This window comes from Balaenoptera ricei, chromosome 10, assembly GCF_028023285.1.
Source record: "Balaenoptera ricei isolate mBalRic1 chromosome 10, mBalRic1.hap2, whole genome shotgun sequence".
In the NCBI taxonomy this organism is placed as follows: Eukaryota; Metazoa; Chordata; class Mammalia; order Artiodactyla; family Balaenopteridae; genus Balaenoptera; species Balaenoptera ricei.
In genome coordinates this window covers 8,869,061-8,888,848 of record NC_082648.1, presented here as the reverse complement: position 1 = coordinate 8,888,848, position 19,788 = coordinate 8,869,061, and the positions used below count along the sequence as shown (strand labels likewise).

The following is a 19,788-nucleotide window of genomic DNA, read 5'->3' as shown; positions in this document are numbered from 1 at the left end:
GACTCTTGGAGTTAGATAATACTGTAAACCCAATTTAACAGGTGAAAAAAAATGAGTTTTAAGAGAAATTAAGTAATTTGCTCAAGAGTACACAGCTAAATAGTAGCAGAAATGGGTATATTGGGTTTCAGAAATGCATTGGGCTATACTTCTGAGACTTGTAATAAAAACTGAAAGGTAGCTGAAGCTTGGGAGTATGCCTTTTTGGCCTTTGTTGTGGAAGATATAAAAGACCTCAAGGAAAGAAGCATCTAAAAACAAAGCATCTTCCTCATGCATATAAGTTCAGAGCAGGGAAGAAAGGGACAAAGGCAGATGGCTGAGATGGGGCCAGCTGTTGGGCTGCACTGGGGCTATATTAAGATAACAGGCCAGCTATAGAAGAATCGCTCACTTCTATTTAAGAAAATACACGCCTACGCACCCTACTCACCCACACCCACATTCGCCATATTTGCGTGCGCACACGCGGTGGTTCTGCGTTTTTTTGCTCACTGAATTTATTTTCCAACTATTCTCCTTTAACATTTAGCAAGTCTTTTGGCACTTTCATTATGTTGTGCCTGTGTTAAGAAGAAAGGGATTTTATCCACATTTATGCCAGTGCTTTGAAGGAAAGCCACACTCTCTTGAAATCATTGTGGTGGGCCAGTAGTAATCAGAGTTAGAGACCGTCAAGTAGAGTATATTATTCAGGAATGGTACGTTGGACCCCTTGGTCTGAAAAGTAATTATGCTACACACATGAATTCTTGTTAGAAGAGGAACTTGTAACTACTACCATTGAAGAACACTTTTACAATCTTTTTTTTTTTTTTTTCCCTCCCTATTTTGTCTCCCTCCCACCCTCCCTATCCTACACCTCTAGGCGTACACAAAGCACTGAGCTAATCTCCCAGTGCCATGCGGCTGCTTCCCACTAGCTATCTATGTTACATTTGGGAGTATATATATCTCCATGCCGCTGTCTCACTTCGTCCAAGCTTACCCTTCCCCCTCCCGTCTCCTGAAGTTTATTCTCTCCGTCTGCATATTTATTCCTGTCTTGCCCCTAGCTTCTGCAAAACCATTGTTTTTAATTCCATATATATATATGTGTGCATATATAATGTATGCACAGTATTGGTTTTCCTCTTTCTGACTTACTTCAGTCTGTATGACAGTCTCTAGGTCCATACACCTCACTACTAATAACTCAATTTCATTTCCTTTTATGGTTGAATAATATTCCATTATATATATGTGCTACATCTTCTTTATCCATTCATCTGTCTATGGACACTTAGGTTGCTACTATGACCTGGCTACTGTAAATACTGCTGCAATAAACATTGTGCTACATGTCTCTTTTTGAATGCTGGTTTTCTCAGGTTATGTGCCCAGTCGTGGGATGGCTGGGTCATATGGTAGTTCTATTTTTAGATTTTTAAGGAAACTCCGTACTGTTCTTCATAGTGGCTGTATCAATTTACATTCCCACCAACAGTGCAAGAGGGTTCCCTTTTCTCCACACCCTCTCGAGCATTTATTGTTTGTAGATTTTTTGATGATGCCCATTCTTACCGGTGTGAGGTGATACCTCGTTGTAGTTACATCTGCATTTCTCTGACGATTACTGATGTTGAGCATCCTTTCATGTGTCTGTAAGCAATCTTTATGTCTTCTTTGGAGAAATGTCTATTTAGGTCTTCTGCCCATTTCTGATATGGGTTGTTTGTTTTTTTGATAATGAGCTGAAAGAGCTGCTTGTATATTTTGGAGATTAATCTTTTGTCAGTTGCTTTGTTTGTAAATATGTTCTCCCATTCAGAAGGGTGTCTTTTTGTCTTGTTTATGGTTTCCTTTGCTGTGCAAAACCTTTTAAGTTTCATTCAGTCCCATTTGTTTATCATTGTTTTTATTTCCATTTCTCTAGGAGGTGGGTCAAAAAGGATCTTGCTGTGAATTATGTCATAGAGTGTTCTGCCCATGCTTTCCTCTATAAGTTTTAGAGTGTCTGGCCTTACATTTAGGTCTTTAATCCATTTTGAGCTTTTTTGTGTGTATGGTGTTAGGGAGTATTCTAATTTCATTCTTTTACATGTAGCTGTCCAGTTTTCCCAGCACCACTTATTGAAGAGGCTATCTTTTCTCCACTGTATATTCTTGCCTCCTATATCAAAGGTATGGTGACCATATGTGCATGGGTTTATCTCTGGGCTTTCTATCCTGTTCCATTGATCTATATTTCTGTTTTTGTGCCAGTACTATACTGTCTTTATTACTGTAGCTTTGTAGTATAGTCTGAAGTCAGGAAGCCTGGTTCCTCCAGCTCTGTTTTTCTTTCAAAAGATAGCTTTGGCTATACGGGGTCCTTTGTGCTTCCATACAAATTGTGAATTTTTTTTGTTCTACTTCTGTGAAAAATGCCATTGGTAGTTTGATAGGGATTGCATTGAATCTGTAGATTGCTTTGGGTAGTATAGTCATTTTCACAATGTTGAATCTTCCAATCCAAGAACATGGTATATCTCTCCATCTGTTTGTATCATCTTTAATTTCTTTCATCAGTGTCTTACAGTTCTCTGCATACAGGTCTTTTGTCTTCTTAGGTAGGTTTTTTCCTAGGTATTTTATTCTTTTTGTTGCAATGGTAAATGGGAGTGTTTCTTTAAATTCTCTTTCAGATTTTTCATCATTATTGTATAGGAATGCAAGAGATTTCTGTGCATTAATTTCATATTCAGCTACTTTGCCAAATTCATTGATTAGCTCCAGTAATTTTGTGGTAGCATCTTTAGGATTCTCTACATATAGTATCATGTCATCTGCAAACAGTGACAGTTTTACTTCTTCTTTTCCAATTTTAATTCCTTTTATATTTTTTCTTCTCTGATTGCTGTGGCTAACACTTCCAAAACTATGTTGAATAATAGTGCTGAGAGTGGGCAACCTTGTCTTGTTCCTGATCTTAGTGGAAATGGTTTCAGTGTTTCACCGTTGAGAATGATGCTGGCTGTGGGTTTGTCATATATGACCTTTATTATGTTGAGGTAAGTTCCCTCTATGCATACTTTCTGGAGGGCTTTTATCATAAATGGGGGTTGAATTTTGTCAAAAGCTTTTTCTGCATCTATTGAGATGATCATATGATTTTTATCCTTCAATTTGTTAATGTGGTGTATCACATTGATTGATTTGTGCATACTTGATTGTTAATGCGGTGTATCACAATGATTGATTTGTGTATGCATTCCTGGGATAAACCACACTTGATCATGGTGTATGATCCCTTTAATGTGCTGTTGGATTCCGTTTGCTAGTATTTTGTTGAGGATTTTTGCATCTATCACTTTTACAATCTTATTAATTCTCACTAGAATCCTCTGAGCTAAGTGGTCATGATGATCTCAGTTGTAAAAATTAGAAAACCAAGGCTTTACAAGGTTGAGATAAATCCATTCTGCATCTCCACCTCTGGTGCCTGTGTTCTTTCTACTATACCACAGTTTGATGAAGATGATATATTAACTTTGTTCCCGAAAGTTCCAACTTGTCTGTTTCCCAGATAGGAAAGATAATGCCTCCAGCAAGCAATAAGAAAGGACTTGATAAACGTCAGAGCTTCACCTTGACTTTAAGCCAAGAGAGCCCTCTTTGAAGCCATAAATCTTGACTTAGTGATTCTACCTTATCTTTAATTCTGATCACTAGTTAAGAAGAAGATTTTAAAGAAGAGTTTTTCTTCTGTCTTTTCTGTCACCCTCAGCCAGTTTTCTTTTGATGTCTCTGCTTTCAAATTTTTCTGCCTTCCAGACTTTCTTCCTTTTCATTTTTTTATTATAAAATAATGAAGGCTTAATTCAGACTATCTGAAAAATAAAAAATGGAGGAAAAAAATCAATCTTACTGTCACCATTGTTGCTGTAACATTCTGATATATTTCTCTTTTGGGTTCCCCTGCACAGGTGTTTCCCCCTAACCAGTACCGGTGTGATCTTCGCTTATATATGTATATTTTAAAAATCTGCTTTTATCATTTAATGTGCTACCATTAAAATTCCCCATTTATTAAAAATTTTCATGAACATAAAGTTAATGTATTTATAGTATTCCACTCTGTAGCTATAGAAAAATTTAACATCCCTCTTTGTATTAGTTAAGGTTCTCCAGAGAAATAGAATCAGCAAGAAGTGTGTGTGTGTGTGTGTGTGTGTGTGTGTGTGTGTGTGTATTTATCTAGCTATCTATCAGTCATCAATATATCTACCTATCCAATCTATGAAGATATATGAAATCCATGGATACTTGGCAAGTTCAAAATCTTCAGGGTAAGTGAAAACCCAGGGAAGAGTTGCCGTTTGAATCCAAAGGTAGTCTGCTGGCAGAATTCCCTCTTCTTCTGGGCAGGTCAGTCTTTTTCTATGAAGACTTTCAGCTGATTTGATGAAGCCCACCCACATTATGGAGGGTAATCTGTTTTACTCAAAGTTCACTGAGTTAAATGTTAATCTCATTTAAAAAATTCCTTCACAGAAACATTTAGAATAATGTTTGACCAAATATCCTGGTAGCATGGCCTAGCCAAATTGACACAAAAATTAACCATTACACTCTTTTTGATGACAATTTGTTTAAATTTTTATCTTTTTTATAGAAAAAAGATATCTTTTTTATCTTTTTTTGTAGAAAATTTCAAATCTATACAAAAACAGAAAAAAGTAGGTAGGATGGGAAGATGGCTACCGATGTATTAATCACCCTAATTCAACACTTTTCAACACATGGTCAATCTTGTTTTTTTTACATCTCCACCCACTCTCCTTCAAGTCCTGGGATTATTTTGAAGTAAATGTATATTTTTGCTTTCAAGAGAAATAGATGACAGTACAATAAAAATGTTTGTCTGTGTTCAGAAACATCTTCCATTTAAAAAAGATCTTCTTATAATTGACTCCTAGGATAGAAATTATCGGGTCAAAATTATAAATGTCCTTAAGGCTCTTCATTTACATATTGCCAAATTTGTTTCTGTAAATGTTGAAATTTTGATAATGTGTCAAAAAAAAGAGTGAGCTTTTGTTGTTTTTTTTTTTTAAACCCTCTTGCACTGTTGGTGGGAATGTAAATTGATACAGCCACTATGGAGAACAGTATGGAGGTTCCTTAAAAAACTGAAAAAGAGTGAGCTTTTTAATAAAGCTCCTCAGTGCATCAAAGTTCTTTCTTTCATTTTTTTCTTAAGTGGATAAGCAAAAAAAAAAAAAAAAAAAAATTGCATCTTGTTTTTCTTTTAATGTGTATTATTTAATTACTAGTTAAATTGAATATCTTTAATTTTACTCCCCTATGGTTCCATATTTGTTAAACATTTTGGTTTGATGAATTTGTTTTCTTCAGTTTTTCATTTTCCATGGCCATTTATTTATTGGCACCTTAATAATTTTATTTATTGCTATAAAATTTCTATGCTTTTATTTGTTCATTGGTTGATCTCTTTTTTTTTTCTATTGGAAAGAATCTTTTCTTTAAAATTTAGCAAGTCCTTGCCAATCCAATATAACTTATACTGTTATTTTTTCTGTTTCTTAAAACATACAGTCATTTTTCCAACTAAAATTTATTTTTACATAGGGGTGAAGCAAGGATCTAAAGTATTTTTGCCAAATGAGTAACCCATAATATGCATATTATGCATAATTCATATAATGCGTAATCTATCTCAGTACTTCTCAATACCAGGTATAGTTTAGTATCTCCTGGGAAACATGGAGATACTCTTCCTTTTTTCAATGCTGATAGGTGAAATCATAATCTATTGGATTCATAATCATCATAATCTCTTCCAGGGTTGGGAGGTGGTGAGCTCCAGTACTAGTACTAGTATTTTTTTTAAAAAGCTCGCTAAAAGATTCTAGTGTACAGCCCAAGTTTGAGAATCTGCTTGTTTTTTTCATGCTGACTTCTTTATATTAAATTTCTAAATATGTGTTTTATTTATCGGATATTTACATGTTCTATTAATCTTTCTATTTTGCAGTGTCATTGTGTGTGAGTGTGTCTATGGGTAGGTGTGTGTGTGTGTATGTGTGTGTTAAGCTTTGTCATATATTCAGGTTTAGAACATGCCTCTCGGGCTCAAAGTTTGATTTGTTTTGTTTTTAGAATAAAAGATTACCTCATGCTGGGATGTTGCTAGTTCCCTTCCTCATCTTGCTGGAGCCCTAAGTTTCCAAACAAACCACCTATAAGAGCTCTCCCTGAACTCCTTATCTTAGTCTTCTCATTCATAGCTAAACATCTTTAAAAAGCTGCCTAAACACATTTTCTCCACATCCTCACTTTCTATTTATTCCCTGAACCACACCACTCTCTGGCTCTGCTGCTGCCCTGACACTACTCTTTCTATGGCCAAGAGTGATCTCCATGTTGCCTGTATCCACTGGTGACTTTTTTCTCTAAATTTTCATCAGCTTTACGACCAAACGCCTGAGCAAGAGATGTGAGATAAACTAACTAGGTTGCAGAGGTAGATGGTAGGTAAAGATGGACAGTTCAGTTATAGAGTCAAATGCAGGCAAGAATAAGCAACTTGGGTTTTTGGTGGCGTGAACAGAACACAGGGGCCAGAGGTCCCGGGGTGTGTGGGTAGACATGAAATAGAGCAGGGATGGGGTGATGGCCATGATTCAGGCTCTAGGCCGGCAGGGGTGTTTATCTGGGGGGAGATGTCTTCCCATTCGTAGCAGAACCTCAGTAACCAGAGTATAGAGCAAAGTTCTGATCTCATGAAGGAGGATTCATTTAGGCAGAGAGGACAGTAAGACCCTATCCACCCATGAGGATGGAGTCAGGATGGGACCCCAGATTGGACAGTGCTTGGATCCAAAGCACGGGTGACCAGACATGCCTTGTGAAAATGGATCGAGGTTTTGTCCTCTCAAACTGGGGAGGATGGTGAGAGGAAGGGGAGAAGGGAACTGAGACTACTGATCACTATTGATCTCCTTACTGCCTCTGTCAAGATGGGTTCAGGACCTGGGTGAAGATTGAGCCAGCAGATAGATGGTATCAATGGAACCAGCTAGAAGGAGTTGAGGAATCTAGAGACAGAGGTTAATTAACTAATTAATTATATCACTATTTATTAGAGCATTCTGTCTGTTTTTGTACCTTTGTTCACAGCATGATGCTCTTTGATCCACCATGTTTAAATCTCCCTTCCTCAACATGATTGTGTCTTCTTTTTTTAAAATTTATTTTATTTATTTATTTATTTATTTTTGGCTGTGTTGGGTCTTTGTTGCTGCACATGGGCTTTCTCTGGTTGTGGTGAGCGGGGGCTACACTTCCGTCTGGTGCGTGGGCTTTCTCTGGTTGTGGTGCGCAGGCTTCCCACTGCGGTGGCTTCTCTTGTTGTGGCTCACGGGCTCTAGGCGTGTGGGCTTCAGTAGTTGTGGCTTCTGGGCTCTAGAGTGCAGGCTCAGTAGTTGTGGCGCACGGGCTTAGTTGCTCCGCAGCATGTGGGATCTTCCCGGACCAGGGCTCAAACCTGTGTCTCCTGCATTGGCAGGCGGATTCATAACCACTGTGCCACCAGGGAAGCCCAACATGATTGTTAAATTCAGACACCTCCTAGCAGGTATAATACTTAGGCTTTCAAATCACACCTTGTTGGTGTATGCAAATTTTTAAAAAATATTTATTTATTTATTTGGTTGCAGTGGGTCTTAGTTGCGGCAGGTGGGCTCCTTAGTTGTGGCTCACAGGTTACTTAGTTGTGGCATGGGAACTCTTAGTTGAGGCATACATGTAGGATCTAGTTCCCTGAGCAGGGATCGAACCCGGGCTCCTGCATTGGGAGCGTGGAGCCTTATCCACTTCGCCACCAGGGAAGTCCCTGTATGCAGATTTTTAAAACCCACGTTAATTTGTGATTACTTTAACTCGCTCTTCAAACACAGGACTACATATACTTAGATCCATAAATATTATAAGTATTTTGATAATGGTTTTTTTGTTTTGGTTTTTTATTTGTATATGCTTACCTGATTGGTACAGCTGTGTGACTACCTCCCAACCTGGAAAACAGGTGAAGAAGGGAGAGACTAATATACTGTATATGGATTGCCTGTAATGGACCTGGCACGACACCAGGTATTTTACATAAATTATCCCATATAATTTTCAACAGCCTTGGAAGGTAGATATTATCGTCTCCACTTTACAGGTGGAAAAACAGAGGCTCAGAAAGTTAGGATAACTTATACACAGTCATGGTGAATAGTAGAACTGAGATTCAAATAGAAGCCCTACTCCAGAGCTCCTTCTCTTACTATTACCCCAAAGGAAATTACAGGCAGGGGAGGGATAGGAATGAAAACTTGTGAGGTTCTGGGGCTGCCATGATGTGGGTAGGAAGATGCAGGTCCAAGGGAGCCTTCAGAATTTGAGAGAGGCGAGGGGGAATTCCTGGTTGTGGGGACTTCTTGGCCGGCCTGCCCCTTTTCTGGTGTCATTCATTTCCTGCAGCTCTCTGTAGTTCTTTACTACCCTCAGGAGAGAAGCAGGTGTCTTGGTCCCGAAATTAGGAAGAGAAGGAACGACAAGGTCAAGTGATATGCTCAGTGAATCACCTACTAACCCAGACTTAGAACTTCAAACCTCTGCTCTGTAATCCGAGCACCAGGTCAGCGCTGATCCTACTTCCCCGGACTCCAGACGGCTCAGCTCAGAAGCACGCTGGCCCACTCCTGAGGCGGGGAATCTACTGTTTGCTCCTGAAGGTGCAGAATGAGGTGGCGATGTGTTCCCACAGGTGCCTTTTTCATCTTGCCAGGCATTTGCTATTGTTTACCTGGAATTACCTTCTGTGTATAGAGCCCTGACAAGGACACACCCTGTATGACAAAGCACTGAGGTGAACGGAGGCTGAGCTGATTTCCTGATTGTGGAGTCTCCTGTCTATTTGTCTCTCTGCCTGCCTGCATCTGGGACTCATTTATCAGAGAACGAGAAAGTGTGCTTCTGTGTGTGTGTGTGTGTGTGTGTGTGTTTCCCGCAATCTTTTGCAGACTGTCTTCCTTCTTTCTTTTTTTTTTTTTTTTAACGGTGAACTGTTTGTCATATTAGCATTTCCTGATTGGCAAGCTTATAAACATATTCCACAACCTCTACAAATACACATTTTCTCACTGCATAATTTCTTTCAACGTGGTATAAGGTGTTTGTCCAGTGAACAGAAACATCTTCAGGTTTTCTCTAATAAGAAGATACAGTAGTTAAATGTAGACATGTTCAGCAATTAATCAGACTGTCTTCTTTCCGCCCTCCTCTCTGCAGAGGGCTGTGTGTTAGAAAAGGCTGGAGGCGTGGCAGGACAACAAAATAGATCTCCTCGCTTATAGGGGAAATGGTCAGAAGATTTTTAAAGTACCAGAAGCTCCCCCTTAGAAGGAAAAGCCAAGCGGGGTGAATCATAAAGATGGGGACTGATCCCTGGAAATGCAGTGTGACTGACAAAGTATTTGAAACAAGCCCCAAGCAGCACATACAGACATCTTTGGTGTGTCCATCAGGTAGGAGAGAATAAATGGATCAGAGGCAACTCTGTTTTCAGAGCAGGTGGTGGTTGTATGTTCTTGGCCTTTCCTTTTTTTTTTTTTGTAATAACCCACAGTGCCCAGCATATCACTGATATTCAATGAATGAATAAAGGAGTGGACAGCACTTTGCAGGGAGTTGATGTTGGGAGGCAGCAAAGGAGCTAAAAAGCCATTGGCCTTTCCTTCCTATCAATAATCTTTATTATGGGCTTGGGAAATTGCTGTTGGTTAGTAATCCCAGGAAGAGAAAATAGCCAGCAAGAGAGAATATAATTATATATATATTATTTCCGGGCTTTGGAGATTTGCACGTGGTGGATGGAGGGTTATGGAATCAGGAACGTGATAAGTAAAATGATCATTATAATAAAAATAAAATGTCTCGAATTTGTATAACACCTCAGAGAACATAAAATGTGTTCATGTCTATAATGATATTTAAAATCTGATGCTGTTTGTGATGTGAGCACTGCATCTCGTGCCTGGGAATCCTGGGGCTGCCTATCTTGCATTCCATGTCCTCCCCTACGGAGCAAGCTTTTCAGGAGAAGCCAGGATACAATTTAGGCTTCCTCATCTCTACTGTGTATCACGTATATTTCAGGAATTCTCAAAGAGGTAAAAATTCCTGACAGGAAAAATAAGCAAGAAGAGCTGGTAACACTCTGTCTTGTTGTCAAAAGATTTTGTTTCAACATGGCCAGGACTCGCAGGCAGCATGGCAGGGCCTCTTTTTTTATGGTTCAAAGTGCATTTCAAGCCTTAGGTCTCTGGGAAGGTGGAAGAGGGTGGAGAGCAGCACAGTCGCAATCGTTCCATATCTGAGAAGAACGGGAGGATGAGGGATTCTCTCTGGCTACCTCCTCTCCTGTCCGCCTTATCTGCACCAGGAGATATCACTGGGCATAAGGTGAGTTATCTGTGCAAGTCTGACTCTCTGGGTTTAAAGAGCAAGGCCTTTCATCTACTTGTCCTCTCACGAGTGCACCTGCAGGAGAAGGGTAGAGCCTGAGGCGCTCTGAGACCCGGCAGGGCAACTCTAAGGCTTAGGCCAGGGCTCTGTCCCCTGGGGGTTCTGGCCCCTTCCTGACCCTCGGTCTCACAGTGGAATATTGCTAGTCCTGGAAACCAGGCCCTTTTCCCCAAAATGGAAGATAGAAATAGGCTTGGGCTCAGATCCAGGAAAATGAACAGATAAAGAAAATGATCCTGGATTCCATCATCTGGTGAGTACTGGAAACCACTTCTGATTCGACACTCATATTCAGAATGCATTTTGAAGACAGACATGCAGACATGCCCCTAGGTGACCTTGGAGAACACACAGACAGATTCTACTCACCTGTTCTTTCCAATTTATGGTATATTTTTTGGTGAAATTTAGTTTCAGCATTGTGGTTTCCATGATTGTTTTGGATTCTGACATAATTCCTTCTTGACACTATGTGTCTTGACCATTTGAATGGCAAGGACATACATGTAACGAAGTAGTTTATTATTTATTTACTTATTTATTTGGCTGCATTGGGTTTTCATTGCTGCGTGCGGGCTTTCTCTAGTTGCAGCCAGCAGAGGCTACACTTCATTGCGGTGCACGGGCTTCTCATTGCAGTGGTTTCTCTTGTTGCATGGGCTCTAGGCGCGCAGGCTTCAGTAGTTGTGGCTCGTGGGCTCAGTAGTTGTGGCTCGCAGGCTCTAGAGTGCAGGCTCAGTAGTTGTGGCGCATGAGCTTAGTTGCTCCACGGCATGTGGGATCTTCCCGGACCAGGGCTCGAATCCGTGTCCCCTGCATTGGCAGGCGGATTCTTAACCACTGCGTCACCAGGGAAGTCCCAATGAAGTAATTTAAAGAACATTGGGTTTGTAGTTAAAAGACTGAGGTGTGGGAAATTACCTGGTGCTCCAGTGGTTGACTCTGCGCTTTCACTGCTGAGGGTGCGGGTTCAATCCCTGGTCGGGAAATTAAGATCCCGCAAACTGCATGGCCAAAAGAAAACAAAAAGACTGGGGTATGAAACCTTTCTCTGACATTTATTTACTTGCCTTTTTTTTTTTTAAATCCTAATTCAGAACTTAATCTCTCTGAGCCTCAGTTTCCTCCTGTGTGTGAAAGTGGCTAGCCTAGCCTGATACATGCACACTGTAGTTCATCAATATATGTTTATTGGATCTGAAAACAGGAAGGACAGCTCGGTTTTCAGAATGTTGGAGATAAGTAATTCTGGAATCCTCTAGATCTGAGCAGTTCTTTTCTATCTTGCTTCCAACTTAACATTGTCACTCCATTAAGTGAATTTTTTGGCTAGACAGCTCAGGGGTAAGGATGATGGGGGAAGAGAAGGGAAGGCTGAGTGACAGAGCCAGAAGGCAGACGGTCTCCGTCCCGGGGTGCCATCTCCATATATTTTATCTTCCTCACTTTGGGTCTTTGTGTCCTCTGCCCCATAGCCCACAGCTATTAATAACCCCCTCGACCCAGTGTCGTGCCCAGCTAGGCAGCGGAGCACTTGTCTGTATGAAGAGAACATGGCTGGCAGATCCACTTGTGCAGAGATGCAGGTGGTAAGATTGAGGGTGAGGCAGGCATAGCGGCGGATTTAATCACACCTTATGGGAGCGGGACCATGTGTCATACAGTCTTTCGAGGAATTTCTCACAACACATAGGCAGACAGAGTACAGGAGAATGCATCTAAATTTTTTTTTTTTTTTTTTTTTTTGGCCTCACCCTGTGGCATGCGGGATCTTAGTTCCCCGACCAGGGATGGAACCCCTGTCCCCTGCAGTGGAAGCTTGGAGTCTTAACCACTGGACCACCAGGGAAGTCCCTGCATCTAATTTTTAAAGTTTTATTTGTAGATGAATTTTGGTAAGAAGAGTTTCTTCTGGACACTCACGAGTAAATCGCTGTTTATGTCTGGGACATTATTATGCTAACTGAACAGAAATGTCACTCATCAGAGTTGTGTTATTATTGCAAACAGAACTATCTTTCTTTGTGTGTAATAAAACAGATGCAAAGATGCAGTGTGGGGCTTCCCTGGTGGCGCAGTGGTTGAGAATCTGCCTGCCAATGCAGGGGACGCGGGTTCGAGCCCTGGTCTGGGAAGATCCCACATGCCGTGGAGCAACTCGGCCCGTGAGCCACAATTGCTGAGCCTGCGCGTCTGGAGCCTGTGCTCGGCAACGAGAGGCCGTGATGGTGAGAGGCCCGCGCACCGCGATGAAGAGTGGCCCCCACTTGCCACAACTAGAGAAGGCCCTCGCACAGAAACGAAGACCCAACACAGCCATACATACATACATACATACATACATAAAAAGAATGTAAGCAGACAAGAATAGCATTAAAAAAAAAAAAAAAATTAAAAAAAAAAAAAAAGATGCAGTGTGCATTGCACTTACATTGTAAATATGTGTAAGATTTTGGAGAGCTAATATGAATACTTAGTTCAATTCCACTTGTGATCATTCACTTCTATGGTTTCTAGACTGCAGTCTTGCAAAAATCTGGGGTGAATTTCTCTTCCCATTTTACTCTCATTCTCTTCCTATTTGTATCTCCTTCACAGTGCTCTGTGTCCCTCTAGATTCTCGATTCGGGGGGCGGGGGAACTAAATCTTTTAATATGCTAACAGAAAGTCAGGAGCAAATGAAAAGAGAAAAAATAAGGAAGGATAACCACAAATGAGGCAATAATATTGTTTTAATCAGAACCCTGCCTGAGAGATTTGGCACCATACATATGTGTAAACTTTAGGCAAGCTATGTACATATTTTCCACTGTCAAATATAGTTATCAGAATTAACAATTGCACAACCTCACTGGACCCTTGATTCCAGTGCCCTGCGTGTAGCAATACATGGCACTAAAGAGAGAACTTGAAATCTGCCAACTCTTTATTCGCTGTCTGAATTAGCTTTGTATAAAAATGAAATTAAATGTTTTGTTTAGAAAATAAGTGAGACACAAAGAAAATTAGACCTGCTTAAGGACCATAGGGGAGGTGGACTTTTCCCACATAACACACGGACCACAATTGTTCAGACAGGTGCTGTGAACATTTACTTTGGCCCTGGAGCAGGAGTCTTGGGTGGGAGGGGAGCCTTTAAAAATAATCTGAGAAACAATGGCATGAAAGGATAAGGCATCTAGGGTTGTGTTTTGCATACTTAAGGATTTTACAGTCCAATTAAGAGACGAAGCAGTAGCAAACATATTTTTTTCTTTTAACCCAGTGAGATATAGTTGAAGGGGACAGAGTATGGTCATATTGTACAGAAATGCTGGTCAGGTACATTCTTCTAATAATCAGATGGGTTAGAATCAAACCCATAAGAACGGTCAGCCCAGAAGGTTTTTTCATCTAGCCATGGCTTTTCTTAGCTTGACACAGAGTGGGCAGGCCAAGTCATGTGGTCATTGAATGCTAATATTCAACTAATTGCAGAGAGAAAAATGATGTGGAGAGAAATATTGTTCTTACAAGTGATTATAAGAATTTTGTGACCTAAGTGCTTTGGAGGGCTCTGTGTGGTAAGTTTCCCGTGTAGGCGTTCATGGATATAGGGGTATACCTGGCGCGTATTCCTTAAAAATTCTACATTCATTTGGTATATTATAGATGCCTCTAGCCAAAGTGTAATCATCGGAAAGGGCTTATCATACAAACATCTGGAAAGCAATTTATTGAGTGGGCCTCGCCACATTCTAGGTTTATTTCCTTGCTTCAGCATCCAGTTTCGTCGGGCTGCTACGTGTTGTTAAGCCCAGTCTCTTTAAACTGTCTAAGCACAATTAAAATTGATGGTGAGAACCTTGCTCAGGAAACGCAATAGAAGGTCATGTTGTATCCCAAGGTGGGTGCTCCGTAGTAAGTGTGTTACCCAGGTAAAAGGGTATAGGCATGGACTTGGGTCCTTGGCCACAGGTATGTTTGGCCATGTGCTGTCATTGTGGGAGGCCACCTGAGCAGCTCTACGTGGGGACATGTGCACAGGGCTTTACATTTCGTGCTCAGGTATGTGTCAGCACGTGTGTGGCTTGGTTTCTGGGCAGAGCTCACGAGTTGGCGCTGGCTGCTGGCTGACGCTTTTCTCCTCTTGTACTGTGGCGAGAGAGATTATGCTCACAGAACCGACTCCCTGGAGAGCCAAACTCTTTTAACTGGCTGCTCCCTGAACGAAAATAATTACATCTGATAATGCACCGAAAAGGAAGTAAGAGGAAAGGAAAATAAGAATCAGAATGACATTTGCAAATTATGTTTGAATTCTCCTGGCTGAGCTAATGTTTTATTTTTAGGACCTTCTTCACTCCACCCTCTCAAGGCTCTCTGTTTCTTGCCCTTTTACAAGTGTTTTCCCTTTCATGCAGTCTTGTGGAGTTGTGGGAACTTTCACCTTGCCTTTTTGGCTTACAAACTCGATGAGATGGACTTTGCTATCTTACCATTCATTGCCTTCATACTTCCCTCCCTATGAGCAAGCCCACAGATAAGAATTTCCCTTTCTCTCTGCGATGTTCCTTCTCCTGGCTACTCCTCTGTTTACTTAGGTTTCTGTCAACCAGCCACACACCTGTCTCTCTTCTGAGTTGTAAGGGGATTGTTTAACTCTCATCCCCTCAGACAAACTCATGGAACTCCAGGAATAGTGAAAAGAAGACTCAGCTGGCTGGGAGGTTTCTTTACATATGTGTTTCCGGCACTGAGACACTCTGCCTCAATAAGGTATTAGTGGTTATTAGTATCAATAATAAAACACAACATGTAATGTAACAGACAGGACCATAATATGGCTAATGTCACATGTGTACAATATAGTATAATATCATATAAGCTACAATTATGATTTTCTAAAATTTACCTTGTTATTAAATCACTACAGAACTAGATCACATATTCAGAGTAACCTAGGCAGTGAAAAATCACCATATTTGTTTCAGATCAATCAGAATTAAAGAAGTTGGCTTTGCTGGCCATGGAATCAAGTTAACCAAGGGCAAAATAAAGTTTTTATATACATGGAAGTGTGATGACCACCAGTTCTCTTCAGAAAGAAAGAATTGGCTTTTTGGAAATATATGCTGATTATATAGAATTCTATAGAAATATAAGCTGATTATATAGAATTCTATAGAAATATATGCTGATTATATAGAAGTATAGAGAAATATATGCTGATGATATAGAATATAATCCTGTAAAGAATCTCTGGCCAGGTAAGCAAGAAACTAGCAACTATAGTCTACTTGGAGGAGAATTGGGAACTGGACAGATGGAGAAGGATGGGGTGGGGAAAAGATTTTCATGGTATACTATTTTATATTTTTATTTTTGGATCATATGAACATATTTCATTTTTGTTAAAAAAAAGAGAGGAAGAGAAGACAGCTTAGTGCTGACACTTGCTTTCATCCAAATATTGGTAAGAATGAGTGTCTGTGTCTATCTGTATATGATGGGCAGGGAAAGCTCCAAGAGTTGCAGAATTAAATAGTTTTATTGATAACTGCTATCTGCTCACTGGTAGTGAGAATGTGGTAGAGGGATGTTTCAGAGAAGGAAAGCAAATGCATAACTCATCTCTCTTGAAATCTGCCAACTATTGATTCATTGTCTGAATTAGTTTTGTATAAAAATGAAATGAAGTGTTTTGTTTAAAAATTAGGGGATACACAGAAAAAGAAAATTAGACCTTCTTAAGGACTGTAAGAGAGATCGATCTTTCTTACATAGCTCATGGACCACAATTGTGCACCATTCGTGAACTTGACCAGTGGAGCAGGAGTCTAGGGTAGGAGGGGAGCCTTTAAAATAATTTGAGAAACAAACAATGGCATGAAAGGATAAGACCAGATCAGGGCTGGATTAGCCGTACAGAAAAATGGCAGGAAAAAAAAGTTCTTCCAGTTTGAATGTCAGATAGTTGGATAGAGATGAATTGGTGGCTTGGAGCGTTCCAGGTACCTGTGTACTTAATAACTAGTTATTTGGAGAGGTGTCTTAAAATTCTCTGTGTGCTCCATTTTATCTTATTTTTTTTTTAATAAGAATTTTCTTTTTATTTTTATTTATTTATTTATTTATTTATTTATTTATTTATTTATTTATTTATTTATTTATTTATTTATGGCTGTGTTGGGTCTTCGTTTCTGTGCCAGGGCTTTCTCTAGTTGTGGCGAGCGGGGGCCACTCTTCATCGCGGTGCGCGGGCCTCTCACTATCGCGGCCTCTCTTGTTGCGGAGCACAGGCTCCAGATGCGCAGGCTCAGTAATTGTGGCTCACGGGCCCAGTTGCTTCGCGGCATGTGGGATCTTCCCAGACCAGGACTCGAACCCGTGTCCCATGCATTGGCAGGCAGACTCTCAACCACTGCGCCACCAGGGAAGCCCATTTTATCTTATTTTTTTCAGAACAACTCAACCCTTGGGGATTATTCTCTCTTGTTCTGTGCATCCTCTGGTGGTCAAGCGCTGAAGTGGACTGCTGTGTGGCAATGGGGGATGAGAGGCGCATGACGCGGATGCTGTTGGAATGCAGTCTCAGTGACAAGTTGTGTAGTAAGTACAGATGATATAGAGATCTGCCCTCTGAGTTTAGGATGATGGAGATTGAGATCTGAATAGATTCTGGAAGGAAGATCATTTGATTTCTAATAGAAATGAAGACAATGGTGATAACTGAATTGGCACTAGTGGCTTTGGGCGGAGGGGGGAGAGGGGCAGTCATAGATCCAGATGTGCTGCATCCTCCATCTCAGTAGGAAAAATGAGAGACGAGGCACAGAGCATACTTCATGGGCTAAGAGACAGGGACATTGGGATTTCAGAGTAGGGAGTTGATGCCAGTTGTGGTAGAGGGACCAGGAGGAAGAGATGATCGTGTGTGGTGAGCTGAAGACTGATGGGTAGGGGAAGCCAGGTGAGGCTGCTTCTTCAGTCTCTTCTCTACTTGCTTGATTTCCTACCTAGTTGTCCGGGAGCAGCAGTATGAAATCATCATCATCCCAACCCTTCTGGTTGGGATCTTCCTCATTCTCCTTGGGGTCATCCTGTGGCTTTTCATCCGAGAACAAAGAGAGCACCAGCAGTCTCCTGGACTACAAGGTAAAGTTCAAACCGGGGCTGGGCAGTGGCTCGGGGAAGATGGAGATTGTAGAAAATAAGGCACAAGACTCAGTGAGCCCAAGTCTCGAGGACCCTGCAATGAGATGGTGGGTATGGGCCCTCTCCTGTGTAGTTGAGAGGGGGGTGAGCTCTTCTCAAGGAAATGTAATATATGCTTGTTAGCTGAAAGAAGAGTAGGCAAGAGAGGCCTCCTGTAACCTGTTTCTGTCTTCTTCGTCCTATTGCACTATCAAATCTTCGGCCATGTGAGTGTCTAAGGACTGGGGAGCAAGGCTTGGGTAAAGCCCAAGGCTTTGTAACCAGCTTTGAACGATGACATTTTACTCTACAATGCATTACAGCCCTACCCTGTGCTTCTGGAATTTACGATGTAAAGGGGTAACCTTCATAATAGTCTTTGAAGCATTAGGTAGGAGGTGATAATGTGCTATTCTGGAGTACCACTGAGCATATAATGGAAGAGAATCAGCTCATACAGGAAACTCAGAGAAAAAAGAAGGAAAACAATATCCTGACAGTAAATGAAACTCTACAGTGGCTGATCCCTAATCCTTCTCTAAATTGTATCCCAATTCTCTTATAATTCACTCTTACAAAAAACTTCTCAAAGAACTTGTTTAAACTCACTCTCACTACTTCTACTTGTCACATTCTCTTTTGAACATACTAAAACAAGGCTTCCCCCACCCCCTCCAATCCACCAAAAGAACTCTTTCCAAGATCACCAGTGTCAGCTCTGTTGGGTCTTCATCCTACTTGACCGGTCAAAAGCATTTGACACTATTTTGCACTTCCTCCTTCTTGAAACACTTTTTTCTTTCCTTTTAAATCTACAGTCACTTCGTAAATGATCTCATTTTCAGTCTTATGGATTCAATTACTTTCTCTATTCTGACTATAGTCCCCTTGAACTCAGATTTTTATACTAAACCACCTACTTTGCAGTTTGGACCTAGTACACATCTAATACGTAATGTGTGTAAAACAAAGGTCCTGAAATTCCCTCACAATGTCCTCTCCCAACAGCCTTCCCTATCTTAGTAAATGGCAAGCCCATCTCCCTATATGTTCAGTCTAAAATCTTGAAGATGTCCTTGACCCCTCTTTCTGTCACACTCTGTCTCTAATCCATTAGCAAATCCTGTTAACTATGTCTTCAAAATAGACTCAAGCCACCCTCACCTCTCATAGATAACTGTAATACACTCTTAAATGGTTTCCCTGCTTCTGCCTGTATCCTTTTATGCTCTATTCTCCTCAGAGCAGCAGAATGATTCTTTTAAGGCATAAGTCAGTCCTATCAATTCTCTGCATGAAACTCCCAGTTGCTTCTCAACTTAGAATGAAAAAAGACAAAATTCTTTTTTAAAAACATTAATTAATTAATTTTTTTGGCTGTGTTGGGTCTTCGTTGCTGCGCGTGGGCTTTCTCTTGTTGCAGTGAGCGGGGGCTACTCTTTGTTGCGGTGTGCGGGCTTCTCATTGCGGTGGCTTCTCTTGTTGCGGAGCACGGGCTCTAGGCACGCGGGCTTCAGTAGTCGTGGCACGCAGGCTCTAGAGCGCAGGCTCAGCAGTTGTGGCTCACAGGGTTAGTTGCTCCGCGGCATGTGGGATCTTCTTGGACCAGGGATCGAACCTGTGTCCCCTGCATGGGCAGGCGGATTCTTAACCACTGCGCTGCCAGGGAAGTCCAAGACAAATTTCTTTTAATGGCCTTACATGATCTGGGCCCTCTCTGGCCTCATCTCCTGTAACCCTCCAGTTATCCCCTTGGTTCCAGGGGCACTGATTTCATTACTCTTCCTCAAATATGTCAAGAATGCTCCTTCCTCAACCTCTGCACTTCTTCCTGATACCAGTATGGTTTGCTCTCAAATTGCTTCCAGGTATTTCTCAAAAGTCATCTTCTCAGAAAGACCTTTCCTGACCTTCAAACATAAAATTGCATAACTGATGCTTCTTATTCCCCTCTTTTCCTCCATAACACTCCTTACCTAGTATATTATTATCTGCTTCCTCTCTCCTACCACTAGATGGTAATCTTCATAAGAATCTGGACTTTGCCTATTCCT

At 41.0% G+C, this 19,788-nt stretch overlaps 1 protein-coding gene across 2 annotated transcripts in view; it reads left to right on the top strand.

Annotated features, from left to right (window-relative positions):
* Window positions 1-19,788, top strand: part of STYK1 (serine/threonine/tyrosine kinase 1) — a 52,721-nt gene that overhangs the window by 16,575 nt on the left and 16,358 nt on the right. For both annotated transcript variants that reach the window (XM_059935300.1, XM_059935297.1), the window contains exons 2-3: window positions 17,003-17,149; window positions 17,561-17,695. In XM_059935300.1, coding sequence (XP_059791283.1) covers window positions 17,086-17,149; window positions 17,561-17,695 — 199 coding nt within the window. In that variant the 5' untranslated portion in view covers window positions 17,003-17,085. The remainder of the gene's footprint in view (window positions 1-17,002; window positions 17,150-17,560; window positions 17,696-19,788) is intronic.